Here is a 27472-nt window from a genome sequence, read left to right on the forward strand (position 1 = left end):
CAGGTGAAAAAATTTTATACCAGGAAAATCAAAACCACATTACCAGGGATCTGCATGGAAAGTGAGTTAGATAGGAAAGTTAAAAAAAACTTGTTTGGTTGGGCAAAATATTAACATACAACTTGATTAAAGTTTTTGAAATCTATGTTTGATTGAGGATAAATATTAATGAGTAAATGATATAAAACTACAAAAGTAACCCCTTATTAATTTTTTAATATTAATACAAGTAAACCCATCGTCTATTTTATGATTAAATGGAACTTGGTGTAATGTATTCAACAAATTAGGAGTAATTGGTTCATGAACAGAACATATATCAAATTGTGTGCTTACTGAAGCATAGAGTTTTTTATTAGTTGACGTACAACATTCTATATTTACAATGTGTGCTTCCTGAAGCATGACAGATACATGATACATGCATGAGTTTGCACGGAACCTCCATCTGGTAATTGTATGCAAAAAATTCGATGTTATCAGAGACATTCAGCTACAAATATCAAATTGGTTCTATATTTGTGATGAGAGAGAAGTTACACTCAACGGGCGCCTGCTGACCATATCTTTCTTTGTTTCTTTCTTTGCGCTTTATATGAGGATATTATGGTCTGATTTGGATTGCCCTTTTGCCATTTAGATGGCTAACCATGAAACATCACTTCCAGCCTTTCTTAAAAGTGACAAAAGCTTGCTTTCTACCACCAAATGTTGAATGCTATGCAAATATAATAGATGAGAAAATTTCTCAAAAGTGTCTACCAAACATGGGTGTCTTACTTTGCCAATTTCATTTGCATAGACATCTTCCAAGAAACACTGAACCAAACAGCACCTTAGGGCTATAGCAATTCAAAGTGAAGTGCTATCGAAGTTTATTTTTTTTAAGACCAAAAAGAATAGGAAAATAAAAAGCACTAGAATTGGAATAGTGACTAGTGAATTGGAGAATTTACATGTGGGGTGCGTGATTGGAATAAATTCAGTAAAATTATTATACCACCATTACTTTTATGATCATTTTCACCCATTTTTCCTTTTAAGCGAAGGAATAAGTACTCCTATTGTACCGAAAATGAGCTCGTGTGATTGAAACCCCAGTTTCAGCATAGTAAAAGAATGTAGTTATTTAAACAATACTCAAGCCATACTCTGCTATAAACTATTATATTAAATAACATGACTTTGATTCTAACTAGCTAATGACATATATCATTAGAAATGAACTACTGATTCGTTCACAACTAAGAGTGACATGCCTACGTCGTTATTCGTTCACAACTAAGGGTGGGGGGGGCTGTGATGCTAACATCACTCACAATAATACTCCTACAATTCGATGTTTGAAATATCTACATCTCGGGGTCAGGAGTCATGACTGACAGAGAAGGGTGAACAGCACTGCCAGGGAAAATAGCCTAAAGCATGCAAAGGAAAACTTAACAAATGAAAATGTTATTCAACTCTACTTTCTTGATTCTGATATATATAATCTTTTAACTAGCTAACTTCTATGATTTCTGAATTGAAGTTCATGCGACATTTGAGTTCTGCCTAACGATTACACAAACGTTCACCCAATCATCTCGAAAATCAAGAGCGTCCACAAAACAAGTAAACTAATCATTTCAGTAAGTGATGCAGAGCAAGCTCACAAATAGATGCATTAATTTGCCAATTAGTATTATAGCACATATTGATTCTTGTTGGTGTGTCAAATTTAGGTGGAATTAGTCTAACATTCTTAGTATCTCTGCGGTAACAAGGAACATCAAATCTTATATTCATCCTTAAAAATTTAGCATGCTACTTCGAGCTACTCAATGTACTTCACAAACCAAGCTATGTGGAATCGACCGGAAAAACAAATTGGAAATAGATGGCATTCTCAATTGCTATCAAGGACAAAGTAATCTCTTTGGTCATCGTTACTAAGATCCTTGCCCAAAACTGTTCCTCATCTGCAGGTCCAAAATGAAAAGAAAAAAAATACTGAACCTGAGATTTGAGATTTGGGATCCAGTTTCTCATATTATTTTAAACTTCTTTAATGGTCTTTCCTTCTTTCAAACTTTCAGTCCCTCACGGAACATGGACTGGCTAAGATGGTCAATGCTGACCGCTGAAAAAATGCAGCCTCCAGTAATAGACCAAATATCAAAAACCTGCGTATTTTACTATGCAATTAGAATTCTTAAGAAAATTCTCTTTGTATACATCAAAATATGAATTGGACTAAAACAGCAAAAGGTGACAGGAAACTTTCCTTCTGGCAAAAACAAATTAAGAGTATATTTTGCAAGGTTGACATGTATGAGATATTACACAGCCAAAACACACAAAAGCATTGACCAGTGCCAATAACCCAATATTCATAAACAAGCCAATGTAAGCAAGAGCTTAAGTGAGATATTTGGGCCATTCATTAAGGAAATGAACTGTGTGCAGGGTGTGTGTCTGTGTGTGTGTTTGTGTGTGTGTATATATATAAACTCTATCCTTTTCTTATCCAAGGCTGGGGGAGCTGGGAAGCATAGTGCAGCAGTCTTATCGCCTACAATTTGTGTTGTGAACAACCACAATATCAAGCAGAAACACAGATAACTATCTAGTATCTACAGACTGAGTAATCACACAATGGTGCAGAACGAAACCTTTTCTCATCTAGCTACTTGTTTGCATTGTAAGCTGGAATATATGATTCCAGAATTAATTGTGCTGGGGAAGGTGCTCTAATCTCAACAATCAAGTATGTGAACTTCCATTCATTGTCAGCTGGACCTTTGAACATCTCACAGAATACTTTTCCATGTCCATGGGGCCCCCGGATATAGAAATTAACCTGTAACCCAAATGGACATATTTGAGCCTGAATCATATTATCAATAGAAATGACAGAGCTGCTAAACAATAAGTATCTTCCACCATAAAAGAAATTTTAAGAATTTCAAAATCACAGAGAATTAATACAGCAATATATCCAGTGAACTGAGTGAAGTTCTACCATACCTCGCCTCTTTTCTTTCCTTTCTTTTTTCATCTTTATCTCTACACATTTCTTTTTTTAAGGAGTTTTTTTACCCCAGGAGCGTAAGAAAATAGTTCTTATAGAATGTGTATGCATCTGCATATAAATTTGACGAAATACTTATTTAAATTTACCTCTACGTGCTCAGCACCATCTTCATCAGTCCATACCCTGTTCGGAATTCTTTGGCGGGCAGCACGATTTCTACTCTCCTGGCCATAACCTGTTATTGGGGATCCAATCCTCACTCTGACCTGGTGCAAAGTAAGTCCAGTGCAAGCAGACATAAAATGAGCATGCAAGAAGAGAATCAGCTACTATTCATCATAAAAAATTAACTTACAAATCATTGATTGATTTAGCGCTTTGGCGTGTGCATTTTTTCTGGATAGAATTTGGTATTTGCAATAATTAAAACGAGATAAAAAGATTCATAAACTCTCTCCCCCTTCATTTACATTCTAAAAAATGTAGCAGGAACCATTGTCTCCAATGAAGCATATAAAGGTTCACACCTTATAATTTAATGTGAAGTGCTCAAATTGAATACAGAACCTTGGTAACTTTAGGATATAAGACCCCTTCACCCAATTCCAACCACCTATTTAATGACAACTGCGCCTAGCTATATATCGAAAGGATCCAAAATAACTGACTAGATAGATAGTTGTCCCCATGATTATTTGTTAGATATTACAAGGCACAAGTCTTCAAATCATCTGTTATTTTCACTCAAGTGACAGAGCATTGAGCTTTAGCTTAATAACAAACCTAAAACATAGAAGATAGACATTAAATACTGTCAAGATTTGTTTGAAAACCATTCCATCTCCCAATTTCAATTGTCTTTTATAGCTTCTCCCTACAAATGGAAATCCCCAGAATGACCAGCTTCATTTGATGTCCAACCAATACACACTTGAGGATGTAAGCCTGAACCTTTCAAATGCCTAAGTTCCTTTGCATGGAAATGCTTTATTTTGGTTCTTTGTGTGTTCAGTAAAGTTTATATGAAAGTAAAACATCACTCACCTGACCATCATCTTGAATTCTTTTGAGAGCCTTGCTATAGATCTTGTACCTGTTACCAGCTTATAACAATAAGAGTAAAACCAAAGAAAAAGAAAAGCTTAAAACAATGAATCATGACATTTTTTAAAAAGAACAGTTCTACACCCCCCCCCCCCCCCCCTCTCTCTCTCTCTCTCTCCAAAAAATAATAATAATAATAAAAATAAAAATCAAGGGTGGTCGTGGGATAAAATAAGGGGATAAGGACCAGTCATCAATCCAAAAGTCAATAACCAATAAGCATGCCAACTCATTCAGTCAAAAGTTCTAGCTATCTAGCATTTTCCTTTTAGATAATATAAATTGAGCAAGAAAATAAAAGTATTTACTCCTTGGGTTGAAATATAAGCTCCTTGAAAACAGCATATCCCGCAGCAACTGCAACTCCAAGCCCTGCAAGAATGATGACACTGTAGGATGCCCCCTCCACAAATGTTACTGGCTTCTCCGGAATATTATATGTCGGAGCATCAAAGGGATCCTCAACATTTGTTATGTCCTTTCTGGTCTACAAAACAAATGGAAAATAAAAGTATTAAGATACTTAACTTAATTGTGAATTGCACCAAAGTGAAAGGTATAGAACACATACATTCTATGGGTACTGGAGAAATGTTAAGAATTTTTTTATTTTTTATTTTTTGAAAAATCCTCTTTTCTAGGATTAATTGGGCTACTCTTGTATCAAATGGCACTGACAAAAGCACAATGCAACATGAAACCTCACAGTGAATGGCCACATCCAAAACAGTTAAAAAAAGGATGAAGTATATAAAAAAAATAGATTGGAAATTATTTTCAAGCGGAACCTATACCAACACATTATTCCTTAATTAAAATCATACATTTGGATTAACCGCAAAAAATTATAACCTTATCTGTACTTTTCCGCCGTTCATTTGATGCTTTTGAAGAAATGAACCTTGCAAAGGAGGTTGATCCATGGTCTTCTCGGGTTCCTGCTCCAACAGCATAAGAAATCAGCGAAAGAAAAATAGAGTAAATGCATAGTCGAATTCAAACGTGATGGTCGGTACCTAGAAAGCACGGGAGGAGTCGATTTGGGGCGTGGCGGCGCGTGAGAATACGCGTTTCGGAGGAGACAACTTGGGAGGAAGCTCGGAATGCATTATGGGTCCACGCCAAGGCTGTACGATGGGACCCGATCCTGCGAAACATCGTTCGTGCGGCCAACAGACAAACAGGGACGACGGAGACTCTGTTCAACGAGGAAGCAGGGATTTGAAGAGGGTTCACAGTCACAGACACCTCACTTCCAAAACGGCGCCGCGTACTACTATTATCCTTTCTCAATGTTTTCCTGCTACGTGTGAGGGCTAAATTTACTTTACTTCTTGTAGTTTAAGTTTATAATGTTAGGTTAAATTTCAAGCATGTTTTGGCAATTGATCGATGGGATTAGTGTTTTTTATATAATTTTATTTTCTATACTGTTATGTATACGGATCAAATTCATTTTATTTTTCTTTTTATATGAATCTACATAAACCTCACTCCTTGATTTATAAGTGAAGAAAATCAGGTGTTTTATACTTTTATTATTCAGCGTACGAGAAATGAAAATAAGAAAGATTTCGTTAGAAAAAATAAATAAAAACAAGTACTTATTGTTACGCTAAATTTAATTGATATCGGTGTACACATTTACAATAATGAGCAATTTAATAATCTTTATTAATTGTTATCCTCTTTTATCTCCCTTTGATATTTATATAGCATAATCGTTTTTTAGGTAATTCATTTTAATTTTGTGCTTATTACACAAGCGTATTTTTTTTAAAATATCAAAATCACTTATATGTATAAAAAAAAGGCGTTAATAGCTCTCCAGTTACTGCAGTTCAGAAAATTTGCAGCAACACTTAATCGTGTACATTAGTCAGCAACACTTTATTTTTTTTTGTTAATTTTAAAATCTGACTCTGTATCCTACTATAATATATTTGCTGCAAAATTTTTCATCAGTCAGCAGAAATGAAGAACCTAAAACAAATGTTAAAACTAACTTCGAAATGTATATAATCATATCTAATAGAGTCATTAATCGTGTACATTATAATCAAATGTCATTCGTATAAATCGTATCCTCTTTATAAGGCCAATTAATTTTATAATTTTTTTATATGGATAAATAAATAGAAAGTGGCTTATCGCTACCACAGCTAGATAATTATAAACCAGTTCCATTAAGTGATGTCAAAATGCGTCAAATCATCTCATTAAACCTTAGCCCACATGGATAGGGTCAAAAAACTCGTAGAGTTTAATAGACTTCAATAATAATGACTCGCACGAACAAAAAGCTCTAAAAGTTAGGGGGCGTTTGGTTGCAGTTTTTATTTGAAATACCCAGACAACTGAGATAGGGAATTGAAGAAGACATCGTTTGGTAGAAGGTTCACCAAAAATATGCCTAGGCAATTGAATACCCAGTCATCCGATTTTGCATGAAAAATAGGATTGGAAACAGTGTTTTAGATATCCAAATCTGAGGTGGTATTTCGCAGTTGCCCGGAAAGGAAAAAAGTAACATGAAAAATTTGTCCAGAATGCCCCCTAATGTATTGATGGGTATTATGAAAGTGAACACCATGTTTATGCTTGCAGTGACAAGTTTAACAACCCTTACCCACTGATGGTGGAGGCTTGCTTGTCAATCTCTACTGTCCACAAATCGGCACCGCTCTAATGTATTTGCGTTTCTTTTTGCCAACTTGACTGCCCATTCACAGCAAATGCTCACCGTGCTGGATTTAGGGTCGCAGCATTTGAAAGAGAGACAGGGAGGAAGACGGAGATGTAGACATATGAACGTTTGAAATAATGGCCAGGGATACACATTCGAATTTACAAGGATATTTTCGTAGATTTAAACTTTTTTCCTATCTATATTTTACCTACGACTACACATAAACTTTATATTTTCTCAGTTAAATTTTTTTCAACCAAATAACTTTTTTTTATATTTTCCTACTAAATTCATTTTCCTATCATTTTCTACCATTTCCCTATCAATATCATTTCCCTATTATTCATAAAATTTCTCTTCAACCAAACGCCCCTTAAAGTATCCAAAAGTATTATAATTTTATAAAATTTCATTTTTTTATCATATATATTACATTAAATATTTTTTTAACAAATAAATCTTTTTTATTATGTTTTAGTGTAAATTTGGATATACAACGTACTTAAACGGTCAATAGAAAATTCATTTTTATTGATGTGCAGATAAAATTCTTTGTTAAAACATATCAGTGCTGAAAATTTTATTTTTACTTATATTATATATGTTATAATTTATTTTATATGTAAAAGTATTTAAATCTATATATTTTTTATATTTTTAAATAATAAAATTTTTGATAAAGAAATAAAATTTGACCCGAAAGTCAGCCCTAATCTAACCCACTAAATTATAGGAGGTACAAAAAAGTCCTATAAGTTAGAGTCAAATATCGAGCTTTGCGGGTTGGCTCCAAACTTAATCTCATTTTTTAATATTAATGACTTAATTATTTATTATCAACATTTATAATTGACTTGTACAGTTGTACTAGAATATTAATGAATTAGTTATTTATTAATATCATCACCAAGCAAATGTAATAATGTACGCTTCAATTCTGCTACAAAGGTTTCAGAGGCATTCGGTTGCAAAAAATTACAAGCAGATGACTTTCATGACCTATGATAAGCGTTAGAATTTCATTTCTGGAGAAGCTTAGAGGATGTCAACATTGCTAAAGACAAAGACAACTTATAATAAAATAATTATGAAAGCTATTCCTATCTCAACTAGTGAAAGTTTCGTTGTTCATTCAAACTTGAGAACAAATCTTGTCTGCTCTATCTTTTGTGAGCAACCCCAGTTGTTTGACTCGAGACGTAGGTTGTCAGCGATGGGGACTGAGTGAGAACATCAGGAGCAATAGTTGTATTCTGGGTTCCACTCTTGTGTTGCATTCTTCTCCTAGCAATATAACCTCTAACCCACGGTGTAACATCTTCATTGATTTTGATCACAATGAAGAAGATAATGCGGTAGATGATAATCATGCTTAAGATTACACATAAATTTATCCACTTTGATCGGTTCACATCAATCTGGAAGATATACTCCAGGATGTATTCACCAGGTATCTTAGGAAGGTCTGGTGTCTGGTTGTCAAATAGCAAGCCCCTCAGATCATTCTGGTATTGTCCCTGAAACAAATTCATTGTTTTTCATCATCAAAATGGACCACAGTGGCAGCAGCACATGCCATTCAACAATTGATTATAGTGTCTATACCTGTAATGCCCAGAAGTGGAAACTGATATATGACATTGGGTAGCGCCAAACTGGCTTTGGGATATCATGTGGGAGCCTAAAGAAGCCAGAGACCAACATGAATATGCCCTGATATTTGGAAAACACCCCCCAAAAAAATTTATTAGTAAATTATGATCTAGTCATAGCTTAGAGTTCTGACTACACATGCAACATTGCTAACAATTATTCCAGTTATTTAGTAGATTTAATGCAAAATGGTTGAATTTTGGAGTTAAATAAAAGAGAGCATTGATTTGGATGAATATAGGTGAATACCTGAATCCCAGCTCCAATTATGATACCCATGAGGAAGTTGGGGACAATGCTGGCAATGGCCATCATTAAGCTTTCAACCACTGTAACGCTGGCATAAAGGCACAAGACAAAGAACAGGTAATGCCAAAAGCCAGGATGCAAGCGAACCATGAAGTAACAGATAGTTCCAGAGAGAAAAGTTATCAATATTAGGAAGGGCGTTGCAGATAATGTGTTGCTTATGACAAATGCGGTGACCCCATAATGGCCATTAAGCCTCTCTCTTTGGAAAACCTGCCATTAATAGAGATAATCAGATTATGGCATTATATAAGTATGATAATGATGGCCAAAAGTTGCATAAGGGAGAAAAAAAATTACCTTCATGTCTTCAACAAATGAAGGGAATCCACCAATTGACATGAAGGTGACAAAACCGAAGACAAAAGATGCACACGATCCCCTAGCCTATGCCACAGCAAGAAACAAAACACATACAAAAGTTTATTGCCAGAGTGATCAAGACCATTTTCCATGAGTTATATGAATTGATTTTACTGGAAGCAAACTTGGGAACTGCTCTCAAATAATAAATGGAAGTACCAGAATTGAGGTGTAGCCCGTCCCCACGTTAAAATAAATGGTTCCAATGCAGATGGTGACTACAATATAGATTACAAGCCTAAGCCAGTAGTAACCAAAATCCCTTGACATGTTGGTGAATGAGCGTTTGGTTAAGGTGTAAGACTGCATCAAGAAACTAGCCTGACTTCCTCCTGCTTCAAGCACGGTTCCCTTCTGCAGCGTGTGAGAATGAATATATTCAACTGTCAGGGTTACAAGATCCAATACTAGAGAATTGACTCCAGGAAACAGCAAGGATGATGAATGACATCATTGCTAAATTTGGTGATTTTAATAAGCAAATAATTACAACAAAAGAACTTACTACGTTGGATATCTCATCCACTTTTTGTGTTGCAGCATAAGAATGCAGAGAAGTTCGATAGTAGTCAATAAGAGTTCTGGTAGCTTCAGCAGTAGTGATCTTGTCAAGGGGATCGTCACTTCCCTCAAACTGAGAGATTCAAGAAGTATTAGCAAATTCACGAAATAGAAAAATGAAAAAAATGTATGCCACAATGTAATTAATTAACAAAAATAATGTGCCAAATTTTTTTTTTATCAAAAAACAGATTTTGGAATTTGTATTCACATCACCCTATGAGAAGTAAGCACAACCTTTTCTCAAATAAAACTCATTTGTACTCTTAAAAAGTAAATTCCAGCTCTAGTAATAAAGAAGAAAATGTTAATTAATACCCTCAGTTTGGTGGACCCTTTAAGAGTGGCCTTGACTTTGTCAAAGTCACGATTGATGCACCTAAGGAAATGATCTGATGGGTTCCTCAAAGCAGGGCATGGAAATCCAGCTTGTGCAAAGAACTGCATAATTGAACTTATAATTATCATAAAGTTGCATTTCTTCATAATCATAGCATAGCACACATTTAAGGAAATTAGAGAAGAGGAAGAAGTGGATAATGCGCTTATTGCCTCGTATGCTTCGGAAGCGTGGCCAAAATAAACAGTTTTGCCACCTGAAAGCAAGTACAATTGGTCAAATAGTTCGAACACTTCACTGCTAGGCTGATGAATAGAAGCTATCACAGTTCGTCCATCCCTTGCCAGGGCTCGTAATGTCTGAGTCACAAAGAATGCCGAAGCACTGCCACAAACACAATATTCCCATACAAGACATGAACTCAGCAGAAATTGACATATCTAATTCACAAAGTTTAATCAATAGGAGACTACAAAAACCATGCATTTTTTTTTAATTTTTTTTTTGTATTTGACCATGCATTGTTTATCAAAGACTATTTAGCATCATCTCTTTTTTTAAGCTAGAAGCTACTTATAAGCATAAGCTAGGCCAAACAGGTTTTGGGAAAAGCTCTTATAATGAAAAGCTCTTTTTTTTATAATGAAAAAAAAAAACTGAAAACTAAAAGCTCTTAGCAGGAGCATTTTTATAAGCTCTTATCTGTTTTTCTTGAATTGTGTGCTTCTTTTTTAAAATGAAGAGTGATAAAGATAGAGAGAGATAACTTTCTTAAAATATGTGCTTTTAAGTAATTTTTAAGTTAAAACTTTTATGTAATTTCCAAACTGCTTTTAACTTCTTTTTTTAAGCTCTTTTTTATAGCTTTAGCTTATAAGTAGCTTCTACCTTAATATATCACGTAATGTTTTTGTGTAAATATGTTCAAAGACCTGAACCGAATGCTATATTCACACACACACAAAAATGCATATCTAATTTCTAACAAATATTAATGAATGAAATAAGCGAATATATCATTTGACCCACATTTCAAAAAAAAATTAAATCACTGATTTTTTTTTCTCGTCCTATATTACATTATTGAATGTTTATATATCTAACTTTTTAATGAATAAATAAATGGTTAGAATTAGATTTTAATAGATAAATACAAAAAAAATTAATAAATAATGTAACACAACTTTCAGTTCGTGTTACATTATTCTATTTTTATGTTAGCCTCCTTTAGAAGTTGAACAGGCACCATGGCTATGTAAACTACTACAATGTTGAAGGCATAAATTATAAAATTATATATATAAAAAAAATAGTTAATTTAATCAATAAATTTCACCAAAAGTAGTGAAGATAAAAAAAATTTACACGGCCATTATGAAGCTTTCTTTTTTTACAGTAAAAAAATATTATTATTTAAACTATACATCAATGAATATAGCTCCTAAAATTCAACTAAAAAAGACAAAATACTTAAAGTCCGTACCCTTTCAACTAGCCACTTGTTCCAACCGCCTTAAACAAAATAAGTTACAGTGAAAAAAAATGAAAACAGAGAAAGATTAATGCCATCACTTACAAGTTCTTTTACAAGGAAACGTTTTTTATGAAAATTTATTATAATATTTATTTTAAATATATTATTCATATTTTTAATAAAAAATGTAATATTTTATTTCCTTAACTTAAAGATGAAAATTAAATACTCATCGAAAACATGCTTTCATATATTGGTCTTATATATATACATGTCTATGCCTGTGTGACATGGGTTAATTTTACACACGTAAAATAATAAAAAAATTGGACCAACTTTAATTTTTTTTAGTTAGCTACTATTTGTAGTGTTTATTTTTATTTTTGCTTAAAACACAGTGAATTCAAAAAAGAAACGGTTAATACTGTAATCAGTATATTCTTTTCATAAAAAATTAATTATATTAAATTTGTTATTAATATGAGACTGACAAAGATATTTCAATGAAGATAAAGATTCACCATTATACTCGCATGTTGTCACTTTCACGTGATTAAATCAAAATTTATGTGAGATCACTTTAATTAAGGTGCAAAGACAAAATTGCACAATTAAGCATATAAATTTGAGATCACTTCAACTTAGATGCCAAAAATTAAACCACTGAGGTATTTGAATAAAGGGATGATTTCATGAGTTTAAACCTAACAAGTGAAACAAGTGAACAAATGCACAAATAGTGATTATTAACTATAGTTAGCACTTTGGCACAAGAATAAAAAGTAAATGAAAGGTGGTGAACCTGTCAAGTCCACTAGTGGGCTCATCAAGGAAAAGCAATCTAGGCCTGGTCAAGATTTCCAAGGCAATGCTAACCCTTCTCTTCTCTCCTCCACTTATCCCACGCAAATGCCAGTTCCCAATCACTGTATCAGCACAATCCTGAAGACCCATCTCTACAATGGTACTCTCAATCAGGGCTCGCTTATCTGACCATGCCATCTCATTAGGCAGTCGCAGACGTGCTGAATAAGAAATCACTTCTCGTACCGTTAGTGTACCAATCAAGTTGTCATCTTGTGTCACATAAGCCTGAGTTCGAATCACATATATACAATGAATTCTTAACAATAATTAACCTCCCAAAATAGCAAAAAATTATACTTAAAAGTGAAAACAGAAAATAAAACAATGAGAACAAGCATTTATTATTATGTTGTAAGGTATGTAATGTAACCAACCAAAGCTAGACCATGATCTGAAAAATAAACTAAAGAGTAAATACACCAAATTTTACGATGTCCATTTTAGTCCTTAGCAAATAAAAAGGTCATTTCTAATAAATTCAAAATGGACATATTTTAATCCTTTTAAGGACTAATATGGATTTTTTTTAAATTTGTGAGGGATCATGATTTTAACTAAATGAGTCCATTTTAAATTTTATTTTTTAAGAACCACGATGAGCCTTTTTATTTATTAGGACTAAAACAAATATCGTGAAATTTAGTGAGTATAAAAAAGCGCTCAGATCATCAAAAAAGGTATTTAGTAACTAAATCTAAATCTAACAAGTGCAAGAGGGAACACTAGTCAAAAGACTCACTGCAGTGCCAAATGAGAGCTTGGCTTTGCGACCATTGAGGAGGATGGTGCCTGAGAGAAAGGCATTTGCTGCTAAACGACTAGACAGAGCATCAAGCAGAGTAGATTTGCCTGAACCTGAAGGACCCATGAGTGCTGTGAAGGTTCCAGGTTCAGCATATCCAGTTAGACCCTCCAAAACGTTTTGGGTCTCTCCATTGCTGAGAGTGACCATCACAGTCAAATCCTTCCAAGTGAGCCTAGCTGATACATCTCCAATGAATTCTGTGTTTGTCTTCTTCCTCCAAAGGGTCTCACTTAGAGGGCTCAAACCAGGCAGTGTTGTCTCTGCTGGTTTGCTTGCCTCTATCTCCATACCCACATGGTTTGGCTCTGAGTTTCTCATCATTCACTTTCTATATTTTGTTTTGCTCAAGAGGAGAATTTAAATGTAAAAGGAGAAGTATAATTAAGGGAGTTAAAGAGAGAAAAGGCAGAGAAGAAGTATGAATGGTGAAATGAGAAATGAATGATGGGGGAGTGAGTGAGTGAGAGTTTTGACCGAGGGAAGATGACTGAAGAGGGGTGTCCCATGCAAAAAGAGCCCCTTGGTTTAGTAGAAAAGGGAATGATTTTGGCATGAATCAGAGGAACTGATTTGGAGCAAATAGACTATATTCTCAAACATTTATAAGGAATGCAGACAAACAGCACGTATTACAACAACTCATAGTTTATGATATCATTTAATTTCTACAAGGAAAAGAGAACAACATGGGCCTCAGAGCATAACTTCCGACCCTTTTATTGCTCAGTTAATGGGTTCAGCTGCTTGTTGGTAAATGCATTTAATGCCAAATCCACCCCCAATTTTAAGTCTAGGGTTGTTTGTTGCTTGCTCACGGCTCAACCCTCATTTCTCTTTCCTCCTTGTTAGTTGTTACACACAAATGTGCTTTATATGACCTAGGACTAGAGCCGGCAAAACGGGCTCGGCTCGACGGGCCAACCCGTCCAACCCGTCAAACGGGGCGGGGCGGGCTGAGTTTTTCAACCTATCTGAAAAGTGGAGCAGTGTGGGCTGAGTTTTTCAGCCCACTTTCAAAAGCGGGGCAGGGCGGGCTGGCTCATTTTTTGGCAGGTTGATGGCGGGATGAGGCGGCGGGGCGGGCCGCCCACTTTGCCACCTCTACCTAGGACTGTATGGTTTAACATATACCTAGCTATCTCTTTCTTTTAATTAATTAAGGATGTATTAATTTTTTATTTAATTTACAATATTATTTTATTAAAATTTAAAAACTTATATACTTTATTCGTTTATTTTAAAAAAAATCTCACTTTAAAATAAAATAAAAAAACTAACCACCTCTGAAAGAAGATTTGATTGAGAGATGGCTATCTACGTGATGTCAAGGTTCGACCAATTAATACAAGTAGTTTGAACGAACGGGCATAGTTGTCGTTCGGTTCCAACCGCTACTAGGACCGAATCACCGAACCCTTTATTTTTGTTTTATTAATTTATTTTAATTTTAACATTTGGATTGGAAGGAGTTGGGACTTATAAGTGGCATAATAGCCTATTTAATCCGTCATATATGATGGGTTGGGACAATCTTACCCGTCAACCCGTTTAATTATATCTCGCTTGAGAGCCTGTTTAAATGGGTTGAACTTATTATGAAATTGGTTGACTTTCTGAATTTTTTTATTTTTTAATAAAATATTGATGTTTGTCCCTTTTATAAGCGTAATATATCTTCAATGTTTGTGTTTTACATCGTACTAAAACGTGCGCACATGCTTACACTTCATTTCTTAAAACAGGTTATGTAGAGCCATATAAAGACGTTGGTTATGAGTTTCTCGGTGCAGATCCACACATGCAGAACATGTGAGAGGCGATGACACCTATACATGCTTTTCATATAGTCGAGATGCACTAGCCTGATCGCTGCATGCGGCAATTTTGCATGCAACAACACATCCTTGGACCTGTTGGATAGCTGCGAGGTGCACATGATCTTACACTACGTGGTAAACTGAATGAGGATTGGGAAGCCAAGATGGACCTGCACATATAGTTATGGAACACTAGGCATGAATGTATTGAGACAACAGATGCTTCGCAGTGGATCATTTTCTCGAACGACGAGTATATGACCTAGTATTTCACTCACACTCGACGGTTCATGACGAGGCAAGTGGCCAAGATTGGTCATGTGATACGTATTGATCTTGTTTCTGGCATCCTCCATATTTCATCGTATTATGTATTATTTATTATGTGTTTTTACTTTACTGTATAAACACAAGTTGATAGGGTAGAGTGGATATGGTGGACGCATTCTCCACAATTCCATGTGCAGTGAAACAATGACTAGGTCCAAGAGGTTTGTGACCAGTTACTACAAGCTCTTAAAGAGTTTGGACGAGTTGTCGAGCCCGGTCCAAGTGCATCATCGGGACCGTTAGTTGGTGTACCAGATCCTGAGTTAAAGATACTGCCTCATAAATAGGAGGGTCGGGGAATGGGTCATTAACAACCGCGCATTAAGCAGCTAACCTGGTCCACGCGGTGGAGGTGTATATAGACCACCCATGTGGTCTGCTATGGCTTATACTCCTATTCAGTGGTATCCTACACATATGCCTCCACACCTACAATCAGATATATCCTTTGGGTTTGCTCATATGCCTTTACACACACAAACACAGTATCCTTATTCATATCAGTGGATGGGCACACAATTCGACCAGGGCAGGAGTTTGCAGAGTTCACAACCCCCATTTTTTGCAGGGTTCAACGCCTATCATCCTACACACGAGTGTTCGGCCTTCGGTGCTTATCAGAGCACAGAATCAAGTAGTGCAGCTGCAGACAGTAGCATAAGTCACCTGATTGATATAGCTGATGTGGGAGGGTACGTTTCGGGGGATCCATCACAATCTACTAGCGGTCCATATCAGTTAGCACAAGACATACCGAATGACTTTCTATAGGCAGCCACTAAGGATTTCTATATTATGCACGACATAGATGCACAGCGAGGACCTAGTGGTGTTCTGTCCTTAAGACAGAGATGTCCAGCCCAGTAGGCTGGTATATCGATCTTGAATCTAGTGCCCTCTCCAAGGTATCTATGAATAAGATACCCCTGAGTCAAGCAGATCACTGTGCACAAAATATTGTAATGGCGTTAGCCAATGAGGTGTGTGTGTGCACAATGACAGCATAACAGTAAGAGAGAGAGCATATCGTACCTTTAGGGTTTACCTTGTATTTATAGAGGTTACCTGTGGGTAGTGTGGATGGGCCTTTGGTACCTCTGATGAGGGCCTAGGCCTGTTTGCTATGCTGTCGTATTAGGATTAGTATCCTTGATGGATATCTATTCTTTGTTAATATCAATCTGTATCTTATATTGCGTCTGGTTGGGCTTACCACTTAATGGGCCCATTATATGGGTCCATAACAGTTGCCCCTCAGCCTGGCTACGTGGAAGTCCGGGTAGTCGGGGTGGACTTACGTGTGCATCTCTTCAGGTTTTTGCCCCTGAATGTGTTCGCGTTTCTGCAGACTTTACATGCTCCGCTTGTGATGGAATTTTTTCCATACGGGGTGTCCCTTGCCCCTTTATGTCGACGGTTTGAGCATCAATCCGATGAGATATGTTGCGTATTTCACCTTCTGGGTCGGGTATAATCCTGAGCTGTCGGGTTCCTACAGCCGTGTTATCCCGTGATGTAACTATGTAAGCATATATGCTTATGTAGAGTTCTTTGTTTATGTCGTGTTCACCGCCATTTTCCCTCGTTGCACTGCTTTGCTGGTTGAGCATCAACCATGTTCCTACTCCGAGTTAGGAATACGCTTAAGTTATTCGAATCTCACCGGCGGGTTGCCCTCAAGCGTTATACCTTAACTCAGATTATGTCATTATGCCTATTTGTTTGGTAGACGGTTTGTGCATGAACCCGTCGAGTCTTTCATGGGGTAGCCGGGTAGAAGATGCGCTTTGGTAGTCGTGAGTCGACTATTGAGTTGCCCCAAGTGTCAACGCTTAACTCGGTTAACAGCTGTATGAGTATATATCTTGTCTTATCTGTTGGTTTGGAATTGCACTCATTTCATTCTGCCACGTGGTACATCCCGCGTGCTTTAGCGTGCTGCAGCTGTTTTATGTCGTCGCTGCGTTTCGTGCGCATTTATTGCAGCATCATTTCATTTGTCTAATCATTGATTTTTGGGGTAAATTGGCAGTAATGCCCTTTCCCCTTGGCTTTCTCCGTGTTGCGGTTTCCGCGCATGATAACTGCGGTTTCCACCCACGATTGTGGCAGTTATGATTTGGCGAGCAGAAAGACCTAAATAGCCTTGATTGTTGCTATTCACGACCCCAATGGTCACTAGTCATGGCTATTTAAGCCTCTGTTTCCCCTTACATGTTTTCGTTTACCCATACAGATGTGTACCGTCCACCTGTATAACTGGCTTGCTCCATTTGAACGTCTCACGACATTGATTGAAAATCCAAAAAACATGTTGAAAAATTCGATACCCATTAACAACATGTCGATTGATGATATACAGTTCATCTTGAATATGATAAACATATTCCTAGGAAAAATGCCACATGTGCCCGAACCATCTTGGCAAGAATGCATATAGCACGTCCCAATCACCGTAAATCTTAGCAATTGCTTTCTGTTTTGCCTTACATGCCTTCCTGTAAGAAACATGAAATCCAAAGAGACCAGTCACACATTCTTGTATCAGGATCCCGGGTACCGAAGGTGAATCCTTGACCATGTTTGTAATCCTATTCACAGCATGTGCGTATTATAAATTTTATTTACATCCACTGATAAACATAGATAATTATCAAAATGAATAGTTAAAGAATGCATAGTACCTATTATGGCCATAGAAATAAATTCAAAATCAAGTTGCTTGTGATCTTGGGAGAGAATTTTGATCACACAACTATGATTTTCAACCCATTTACTAACCACTCAGGTGCTGCTATTCTTCAGTTTAATTGCTCTCACTTGTTAATTGCAACCTTGTTCATGGTTTCGACATTTCATAGACAACTTGGTCGTAGTGCTCTCGACTACTAAAACTTCTTAATGTGTACTAATGTTTTATGGCGGCTTGGATGTCATGCTTAAACCCAAACTCTTATTTCATATACATTTCCTCTAATCTTGTCCACGGACCACGACCTAAGCCTTCAACATCTAGTATGTCTTCGTTTAGGTAATCCCTATTAACAACCTCATAGTGTGGAATCGCATTCCAAAATGGTGTAACATCTGCATATACACACGTAATAAGGTAGGGATAAAACATGGTAACTAATACAAAAAATTAATGATACAACTTGTGAACACCTAATTTTGTCCTAAATAAAAATTTATTATGAGCACCATTTTTCTCAAAAAAAATAAAATAAATAAATAATAAAAAAAAAATGATAATGAAAAAACCCATAGTCCCTATCAATGTGTCAATATCACTGCTCAAAACGGAGCAACTCAGCTGGCGCCTCTGTGTAAGTAGAGCCACTTTGTTCAAAGAAGAGCAGAGAGCAAAAATAGGTGAGGAGCAGAATCAAAAGCTAGAAGCAATGTCCAAAAGAAGAAATTGGAGAAGACCATACACTGAGTAGGCCTGAGCGTCTTGGAATGCATGGAAGATCCAACTCTCTCTTAAATCCATCGGGCTTAAGGAGGAAAGGCTGATGTTTTTCTTCTATAAAAGCTAACAGCAAAGAAGTGAAAAAGGGGTTTTTTTTTTTTGAGATTTTATGGAGAGCAAAACGGAAACAGAAAGGAAGTAAAAAAAAATCATAGAAGAAACCAGCAAAAAATACTCAAACCAAGCCTGACCCCAGATTTTCCAACATAAACTCCACAACCTCCTTCATCACAATCTTCCAAAAAACGTGAAATACCAAAAACCCAAGGTCTCATCCCCCGCCACGGTCGCCATTGGGAGATTGTCCACCACCGTGCTACATCGTCCAAAGCTCACGCGATCCCTACCACGCCCTCGCCGTCAACTGCTGCAAGTTTCTCCATCACCATCGTGAGGACCTTCATTTGATCGAAGACTTGTAAGTTGTTTTTGGTGTTAAAATATTATTGCCTCTCTTGTTGATTGATCTGGAAGTTTCCAAAGGCATGATATGAAGAAATAGTGATCTCATTTATTTGTTTGACCCTAAACGTATACACTGGAGCGTGGCTGGAATGTTGAAGGAACAAGTTGAAATATATTATCTCTTGATCTCAGCCACATGTGATGTGTGGTCATGAATCTCTATCCATTTTATTTGTTTCATGTACCATTAGGAGGCCACGTATTAACTTGGGTGCATGATTTTTGTCCTATATTAGTTTTTGTCTTTGTGATGTATGATAGAATTAATTAATGTGCAATTTTTCCCTGATGTTATCAGAAACATCAAATGCTAAAAATATGATTAAAATAATATTGTTAGAAAATATCACATGCAAAATCCCTTTTTGATGAAACACACCTGTGGGTGTAGCTATGCTGTTTACCGAAAATATATACAAGTGATACACCATCCATTTTGTAATTCTTATGAAATGAATATTTTAATATTTCATAGGTTAGGAAACTTCAGCTTTTTAGTTTAGCTACATACATATTCACGATGCAATGTTGCTATGTTTCAATGATTTAATATTTTAACATTTGCAGTTTACCATATGCTTTTGGTTTATGTATTTGTACACTCACGAAGCAGCGATTACCGTTTTTTAATTCATTTCTCTTTATTTGCATTATATTAATGATGGCAACATAACACTTTGCTTTCCTCTTTATTCTTTTTACCATAATATATCAAGCGTTTCCATTATATTGGATTTCATTTTTGTTTTTTTTGTTTTTTACATTGAATTCTATTTTTATTTCTTCTTTCTTTTTCCTTTCTTTTTCCTTCGTATTTTTAGACAATCTGATTAATAGTATTATTATTATCATTATTATTATTATTATTATTATTATTATTATTATTATTATTATTATTGTCTAGTTAATCATGAAAAAAATCACAAGCTATATTTATAGCAAAAAGAGGGATTAACTGAGTCGTGACGGCTTGTTAACTCGAAATATTTCATTTGGGTCATTTTGGTTGAGACAACTTGGTGACCCATGACTCGTAATAAAATTAAAATTATCATATATGGATTAGCTGAGTTGAGACAGCTTGTTAATCCTGTGTCTCGCTCGGATCATTTTGGTTGGGACAACCTGGTAATCCGGGAACATCGAATATAATCAAATGAATTTTTGCAAAATTAAAATCAATAAACAAACGAATATTTTAGAGAACGACGTAGCTTTGAATTCCTCACTGCACCGGAGGGTACGTCGGAGCGGAACTCTTTTCCGTCAAGCTAAAATAAAATTTTAATAATTTTAGTCTTTTTTTTTCTTAATTAAATAATCATATTTATTTTAAGGGATGAAGCAAATATTTTTAAAAGTTATTAATAATTCGCACAATTAATTCAAGGTAACCGTTTTTTAACGGATGTGTCAGGGGTGCAGTGGGATTAAGTTTTCACCCTTCCCTGCGCGTAATTAGGCTCCCGAACCTTTGATCTAAAGTTTTAAAGACCAGTTAACAATAAGAGGTTTTCCAATTTTTCCAAAGTAAATAAAATTGGTGGCGACTCCTTTGTTTTATTTTTTTTATTTCGGGTCGTTACACAACTCACTAACTAACCTGATGATGGTGGAACAACTGCGATATTAGACATAGGGATATTTGTATCCTGCGACATGGGATTATCATGATGTTCATCACCTGCATCGCTGTCATTCTGATTATGGTCATTTGCCAACAAAGTGTCTTTATCTTCCTCTTGCTTTTCATTGTCAGGTTCAACATCTACCATATAGTCGCTTTCTTTTCTATGTGCAACAGTTGATTGTGTGGGCTGGGTACACACGATGATATATAAGTGTTTGACTATTAAGATCTAGCCAACAAATCGATATTGATATATCCTCTGAGTCTCAATATCCACGTATAAATCAACAAATTGAGACATAGTTTTTGATGAATGTTATAAGAAAAACATCTACGTCCTCATCATTAGATATTTGTGATTTCCACACGGGACTCTACCTGTAACTGAAGATATTATCTGATTTTGTTGCAGCTTCAGCTTTTGACAGATCTTCTCATTTAGATTTTCATCAGATATTTCAAGACCTGCATATTTGCGGTTTCAAGACCTGCATTGCTCTTTTTCCCACTTCGAAGCTCAAACTGCTTGCTCCGTTAATTTTAGAACCATTGACAATATACAAATGAACGAAATTGATCCATTGCAGTAGTGTTTTTATGCAAATAACACACAAAATTATAAGGTAGTTATGACTCAAAATAGGTAAATAAACAACGTGATTATATACAAATTGAGAGTTATAAAAAATAAAAATTATGAGAGAAACATAGAAATAAATATCAAATTTAGAGAGAAATATTAAACACGAAGTAAATTGTGAGAAACTGAGCAAGTCATTTTTATAGTGGAGGGTCTATATATACCCAATTTGGTTTCCTAAAACTACTCCCGTAAGGGTCAGTAATGAGAATATTGTTGTATGTACCGGTTACGAGACTTACATCCACGCTTATCACGTTTTCATTGACGTTTTTTAGTGACATGGCAGATAGTATCGTCATATAGGCTGAGAGGACTAGTGCTGAGTGGGGTGACATGGCAACTAGTGCCATCAAGTGCTATGACGGGACTAGTCTAATAATGTGGTTTGACTGTACTAGTTCCGTCAATATAGCGACAAGATTCATTGTGTCAATTTGTTTGATGAGACTGTATGCAGGTGGCTGACATGGAAGCAAGTCTTGTTATGCACACTGATCTCGCAGGTTGGACCAACATGTTTGATTGCTATACTCCAACGTTAATTATCAAATGTGATTTTAGTAGGAAAAGCTTTTACAAAAGATTCGTAGTACAATCGTTTTGCCAAAATGCTACATACGAAATTGTTGTAAATCGCGCTCAGGTCTTGTACAACAAAAGTTTTTTTTTTTTTTTTTTGCAATGACAAAATAAAAAAAAAGGACAAAAGAAAGAATCCCCTCCAATTCTAGGTGCAAAAAAATATTTATGTTATTTAAAATTTAGTAAATTTGACTTCTGAAACTTTTCAAATTATACATGTTGTATATGTGCAAGAATAAATTTACGCTATTTTACCCAATTTAATAAATTCTTAGAATTGAGTTACTAAATTTAAACTACGTAGATAGACGATTTTTGATATTATAGACATTGGCTGGAAATTAATAGAATTTTATCAATCAATGATTATGTACAAGAATTGAAATTTACTCAATGATATTTTTATGTTTGAAAATAATCTTCTTAAAATAGTTTTTTTTTCATAAATCATCTTTATTTTTGTGCATTGTAAATTTATTTCCATATGATTATCACAACATGTTTTTTAATAATTACTTTTTAAAAAAATACTTTGTCAAAACACACATGAGTTGATTATGATTTTTATTTTCGTGCTTATTAATTTAAGCTCCAGATTTTTTATGTTAATTTTGCTCGTTAAATTTTTTGTGAGTTTTATTTTAATTTATTTTTTCCTTAAAAGAAGAAGTCTAACCAAATATATCTTTATAAAAACTCTTATCATAAAAGAACTTGTAATGAATTAATTAGAGTCTGTTTGAGTTTTTTATTTTTTTAAAAAATAAAAGTTACTTTATGATTATATAAAAAAGTTATCTAGAAAATTACTTTAAAACTCAAGCTAAAAATGATTATTTGGTAAAATAATTTTTGGAAGCTCTGTTTCTAATAAAAATTATTATAAAAATATTAGATACCTCTATTATTATTTTTTCCTTTTTTTGGAAACTACAATCGATGTTTGAAGTTTTAATAGGTTTGATTAATCCGGTTTTGGATTTAAGACTCTTCACCCTCGCCTTTTTGATCATGGTGCCTCTCATTAATTTGAAAATAATCAATTTGTCGCTGATCCAAAATATTTAACCAATTTGCCTTTATTTAATCGCTGACCGAAGATTTAATCGATTACAATTAGGACATAATCGATTAAATCTTAAAAAGAAAATTGACAGTTAACACCGCAAGTCAATCGATTACACTTGCGGTTTTTGTGCATATGAGTTTTATTTAGAAAATGGACAGATAGGTGGCAGAACCCAGTTTGAGGATGTGGCAGATAGGCCTTATGATAAGTGTCAAAGACACTATATTTTTAATGTCAAATATAGTTCAAATAATAATTAATATGATTAAAAATATAGTGTTAGGTAATACAATCTAAAAGATATTAAAATATCAACAACTAGATAAGATTATAATCCCTTTTCATATTGTTTCAGGTTGTTTGTAACAAATCACCAATTCTAAGGGATAAAGATAAACAAAGGATAAAGATCAAGAAAAATAAAGAATTAATCAATATTAATTCGTGTTCAGCGAGCTGACCCAAATATTAAAAAGCCCAGTTTATTTCTTTAAAAGGACACATTAGGGCTTGTTCTATATTATTCGAAAGACAGAGGACAACAAAGCTCATGATGGCTGCGGCTTGGGATAGAGAAAAGCTTTGTTCTAGACCTGAGGAGCGGAGAAACGGTCAAAGTTTCACCGTGGAGACCGGGTTTTATGTTTCTTTTATGAATCTTTATACTTTCTTTTTATATTTTAATTTTGTTATTATGACTATGCTTAGCTAAATTTCTCTAAGTAGTTAGGGCGAGACGGAACCAATGGGTTCTTAAATGTTGTTTGCCTTTCTTACGATTTATATTCTTGATTTAAAGTTATGCAACCAATCTGTTCTTTACGATTAGCTTTATTTATGAATTGATCACTCGTAGATAAACATATGAGTCGTGCATGACAATAGGGATGTTGGTGTATTGATTCTGATTGGTTGATTGCTAGAATTTGTATGATCTAGGGATAGACTTATGAATTCTATAACTGTAAGGTTCTTGCGTTAATGCTTGCTTTATGAAAAAGTACTAAGGGATTAGGCTTTTGAGTGAAATAAAAGATCAGATTATCAAGGGATTGAAATCTAATCAAATATAGAAAGAGTTGTTAATAACTTGATCTTGAATGTAATTATACGAATAGGCACACTCGTTAGGAAAACATTGGGGAAGTTGAGTCCTAGCTACGTCTTTTATAAAAACTTAAAACCAATTTTTTAGCATTATTATTTCTGAATTTAATTTCTTAAATATTGAAAACTAAAAATAAGTTTAAAATTTTGTTTTAATTAAATTAAAATATTCTTGTTCGATCTTGGAAAGATCGTATTGCTATACCGTATGGTGTGCGCTCAGAGATACCGTAAGAATAGGTATGTATCTGGCCTATGGCCAATATCCCAATCACTGCGCACAAGCAATAGGCTTATAGCCAAGACGTGGGTGTGTGCACAGTGTTGGCAGTAATCGTAAATAGGTTAAAAGTGTGTACCTGAGGCCTTTAACCTCTTATTTATAAGGGTTACCTCTTGGGCTTGTGTAGATCTCCCAGTTGTAATAGGATTCAACTTCCTTTCTGTAGGGATAGGGACTCTATCCTTAGCAGTCTTACTGTTTTATATTGTTAGAATAATTATCATTTAAGGGATCCTCGGGTAGGTGGTTAGGATATGAAAATATTCCATAACAATTCTCAAACCAACCTTCATGATCGATCCAACTTTAATTAAATAGATAAATTAGCGATTGATCATCAGTCCTTGTGGGATCGATAACTTATTCTTATCACTTTATTACTTGTACGACCGGTGCACTTGCCGAATTCGCAACAACTTATCCTTAGTTGATGCATTCCAAGGCCTTACCAACTACCCCTAGTAAGATGCTATAATTAACGAACAAAAGCTTTAAACTTTGACTGAATCTTGTTATTTCCAACTGCTACGAGCACAAAACCCATTCATAATCCTTGAGCTAGTTTCAACTTTTCTAGATCATTTTATTTTAGACTTTAGACACAGAAAGATTGATCAAGTTGAACAGGGAATACTTAACATGTTCAAGAATCTTTTGTACATATAAATAGTCCAAATATTTCAAAATGACAAAACCAAAGGCTGTTGTTATAAAAACTTGCAGCACTAAAAGCAAATGAAAGCTAAATGTATTTTTATTTGGGAAATGTTATGATTACTGCCTATTTTTCTTACTATCTCTTACTACCAATTTTAACCGCTGATTTCTGTCAATCTAATCGTTATAATTTATTGGAAATTAATAATTAATTAATAAGTATGACTCCATAAATTACAATCGTTAGATTGACGAAAATCAACGGTTAAAATTTATTAATAAGAGGTAGTAAGAAAAAAAGGTAGTAAGTATAACCTCTCCTTTTTTATTTTGTGTATGATATAACACTGTCGTCAGCATCAAAGATAAGTATATCCTATGCAAAAGTAAAATAAGGAGCAGACAAATATACACATTGTGACTGAATATTGAGATCCCCTGCCCAAATCGATATTGAACAAATCCTTAGTTGTGTCAACATTTACATATAACTCAAAAAATTTCCTCTTTGATTGATTAAAATGCTTTGAGCATCACAACCAGAACTTCATCATCACATATTTCTACACTTATATATTCACGATTGTCAGCAATCACTCTTGTCTTCACTTTTTGGTTGGTTTTTTTAGAGCCTCCATTTGCAGTGAATCTTCTACTTCAATTTATCAAAAGAAGTGTCACAAGCAAAGCAATATGCATTGCTCTTTTCGCACCCTTGAATGTCATACCATCGGGATTCACAAATTTACAATAATTATGATAGACAATTACATGAACTATTTTTATATTTGAACTTATTTTTTAGACGATAATAGAAGATACAAAAAGGGTAAGTTAACTAACTAAAAATGTGTTATAAAATTTCTAAGGTGAGCAGAGTTATATAAGGATTTGGGAAGGGGGTTGTTATGATGAATGGTCAGGACAAAGCCACGTGGCATTATCTTGAAAGTCTTGCAAGAGTGGCATACGAGATTTGGTGGTAAGTACATCGCACGAGCATAATCGTGTCATATGGCTTAATCTAGTGGTTATGTACGCTGACAACATAATATTAGTCCCGCACGTCAGCCATATAGGACTTGCCAGTAGGGGTGTAAATGGGCCAGGCTGGCCTAGTCTAGCCTACAGTCCGGCCTACGTTGAAAAGTAGAGTAGGTTTAGGCTTATAAAAAGTTTTTTTAACAAGTAGGTCATAAGCCAATTTTGTCAAGCCTGGCCTAAAGCCTTGTAGGCTGGCCTATTTAATTTTTTAAAATAAAATAAAATAAAATATTTATTTTAGGGTATATGATATACATTATAGAGCCGGAGTATTACGTTGACTCTTTCTTGTTTGTCATTTTTTATGAATTATGAGAAATACTAATGCATGCATGAATGGAACTTTGCTCAGTATATTTTTTTATTTATTTTTTTTACTATTGTAAAATTTTTAATGCTCACTAGTGAATTTTATATCTCGTGTAAAAAAATGCAGCAATTTATGAACATGTTAATGACTTGTAATGTCAAGCGAATATTTTAAAAATTGTTAGAAATATTTTTAAATTTTTTAAAAAATGTTTCAGTAGGAAGGCCTCGAAGACCAGTAGGTCATATAAGGCTCTCTAATTTTTTAAAATAGACCAGGCTTGGCCTATGAATAAAGTCTTTAGTAGGCCAATAGGCTAGATAGAATGAATATTTTTTTACGTAGACTTAGGCCAAGAAAGTCAAAGCCCAGCCCAACCTGACCCATTTACACCCCTACTTGCTCGTGTATGATGAAGTCTCTGCATTGTTAGCATACAAGATGGTCAGCAAACGATATTGACTAAATCATTGGGGTATTTATTTCAAAAGTGCATTAATCTGATGATTATTTTTGAAGACGCGTACAGTAAAAAAGCTTCATTTATTGACAAAATAGAGTAATTAATCGAGGCAATTATGGACAAATAATAAATAATTTGACACTCAAATTTGAAATTAAAATTCACTCATGAATATTTATAATTAATGGAGAACTCACACACACACATATATATATATATATATATATATATATATATATATTTCATAATTAAAATAAAAATATATACAATTAAAATTTAACATAAAAATATAATACAAATGAAAATGCTTATATTATAATATAAAATTCTAAAAATAATAAATGTTTCTAAATAAATAGAAATCCTAAAAAAGGAAATTATTTAAAATAAAATTAATTACGCTTACTTTTTTATTATGT

General features: G+C 34.6%; 2 protein-coding genes across 2 annotated transcripts; both read right to left on the reverse strand.

Moving 5' to 3' along the window:
• Positions 1-1695: 1695 nt before the first annotated feature.
• On the reverse strand, positions 1696-5420 carry LOC133312309 (probable mitochondrial import inner membrane translocase subunit TIM21). The gene is made up of 7 exons (XM_061513483.1): positions 5137-5420; positions 4973-5058; positions 4429-4607; positions 4061-4109; positions 3163-3282; positions 2655-2842; positions 1696-2165 (listed from the first exon to the last, which is right to left on the reverse strand). Exons 1-6 carry the CDS (start codon positions 5276-5278, stop codon positions 2669-2671), a joined length of 750 nt encoding a protein of 249 aa, XP_061369467.1. The 5' UTR covers positions 5279-5420; the 3' UTR covers positions 1696-2165; positions 2655-2668.
• A 2549-nt stretch (positions 5421-7969) lies between these two features.
• LOC133312296 (ABC transporter G family member 11-like) lies at positions 7970-13502 on the reverse strand. The gene is made up of 10 exons (XM_061513464.1): positions 13116-13502; positions 12312-12601; positions 10248-10419; positions 10014-10136; positions 9640-9768; positions 9294-9488; positions 9072-9158; positions 8712-8984; positions 8415-8522; positions 7970-8326 (listed from the first exon to the last, which is right to left on the reverse strand). Exons 1-10 carry the CDS (start codon positions 13500-13502, stop codon positions 7970-7972), a joined length of 2121 nt encoding a protein of 706 aa, XP_061369448.1.
• Positions 13503-27472: the final 13970 nt, after the last annotated feature.

Source organism: Gastrolobium bilobum, unplaced genomic scaffold, assembly GCF_033153095.1.
Source record: "Gastrolobium bilobum isolate Gb01-03AN ecotype WA unplaced genomic scaffold, APGP_CSIRO_Gbil_v1 utg10651, whole genome shotgun sequence".
Taxonomy (NCBI): Eukaryota; Viridiplantae; Streptophyta; class Magnoliopsida; order Fabales; family Fabaceae; genus Gastrolobium; species Gastrolobium bilobum.

What these genes read in the sequence shown, in the direction of transcription:
- LOC133312309 (XM_061513483.1), bottom strand. Translation starts at nt 5,278, where the DNA reads ATGTTTCGCAGGATCGGGTCCCATCGTACAGCCTTGGCGTGGACCCAT. An exon ending in GGCGGAAAAGTACAGATAAG is followed by an intron (nt 4,608 to 4,972) that starts GTTATAATTTTT and finishes TTTGTTTTGTAG; the next exon opens with ACCAGAAAGGACATAACAAA. An exon ending in ATGGTGCTGAGCACGTAGAG is followed by an intron (nt 2,843 to 3,162) that starts GTAAATTTAAAT and finishes TTTGGGTTACAG; the next exon opens with GTTAATTTCTATATCCGGGG.
- LOC133312296 (XM_061513464.1), bottom strand. Translation starts at nt 13,502, where the DNA reads ATGATGAGAAACTCAGAGCCAAACCATGTGGGTATGGAGATAGAGGCA. An exon ending in AGCTCTCATTTGGCACTGCA is followed by an intron (nt 12,602 to 13,115) that starts GTGAGTCTTTTG and finishes ATTCGAACTCAG; the next exon opens with GCTTATGTGACACAAGATGA. An exon ending in TGGATGAGATATCCAACGTA is followed by an intron (nt 9,489 to 9,639) that starts GTAAGTTCTTTT and finishes CACACGCTGCAG; the next exon opens with AAGGGAACCGTGCTTGAAGC.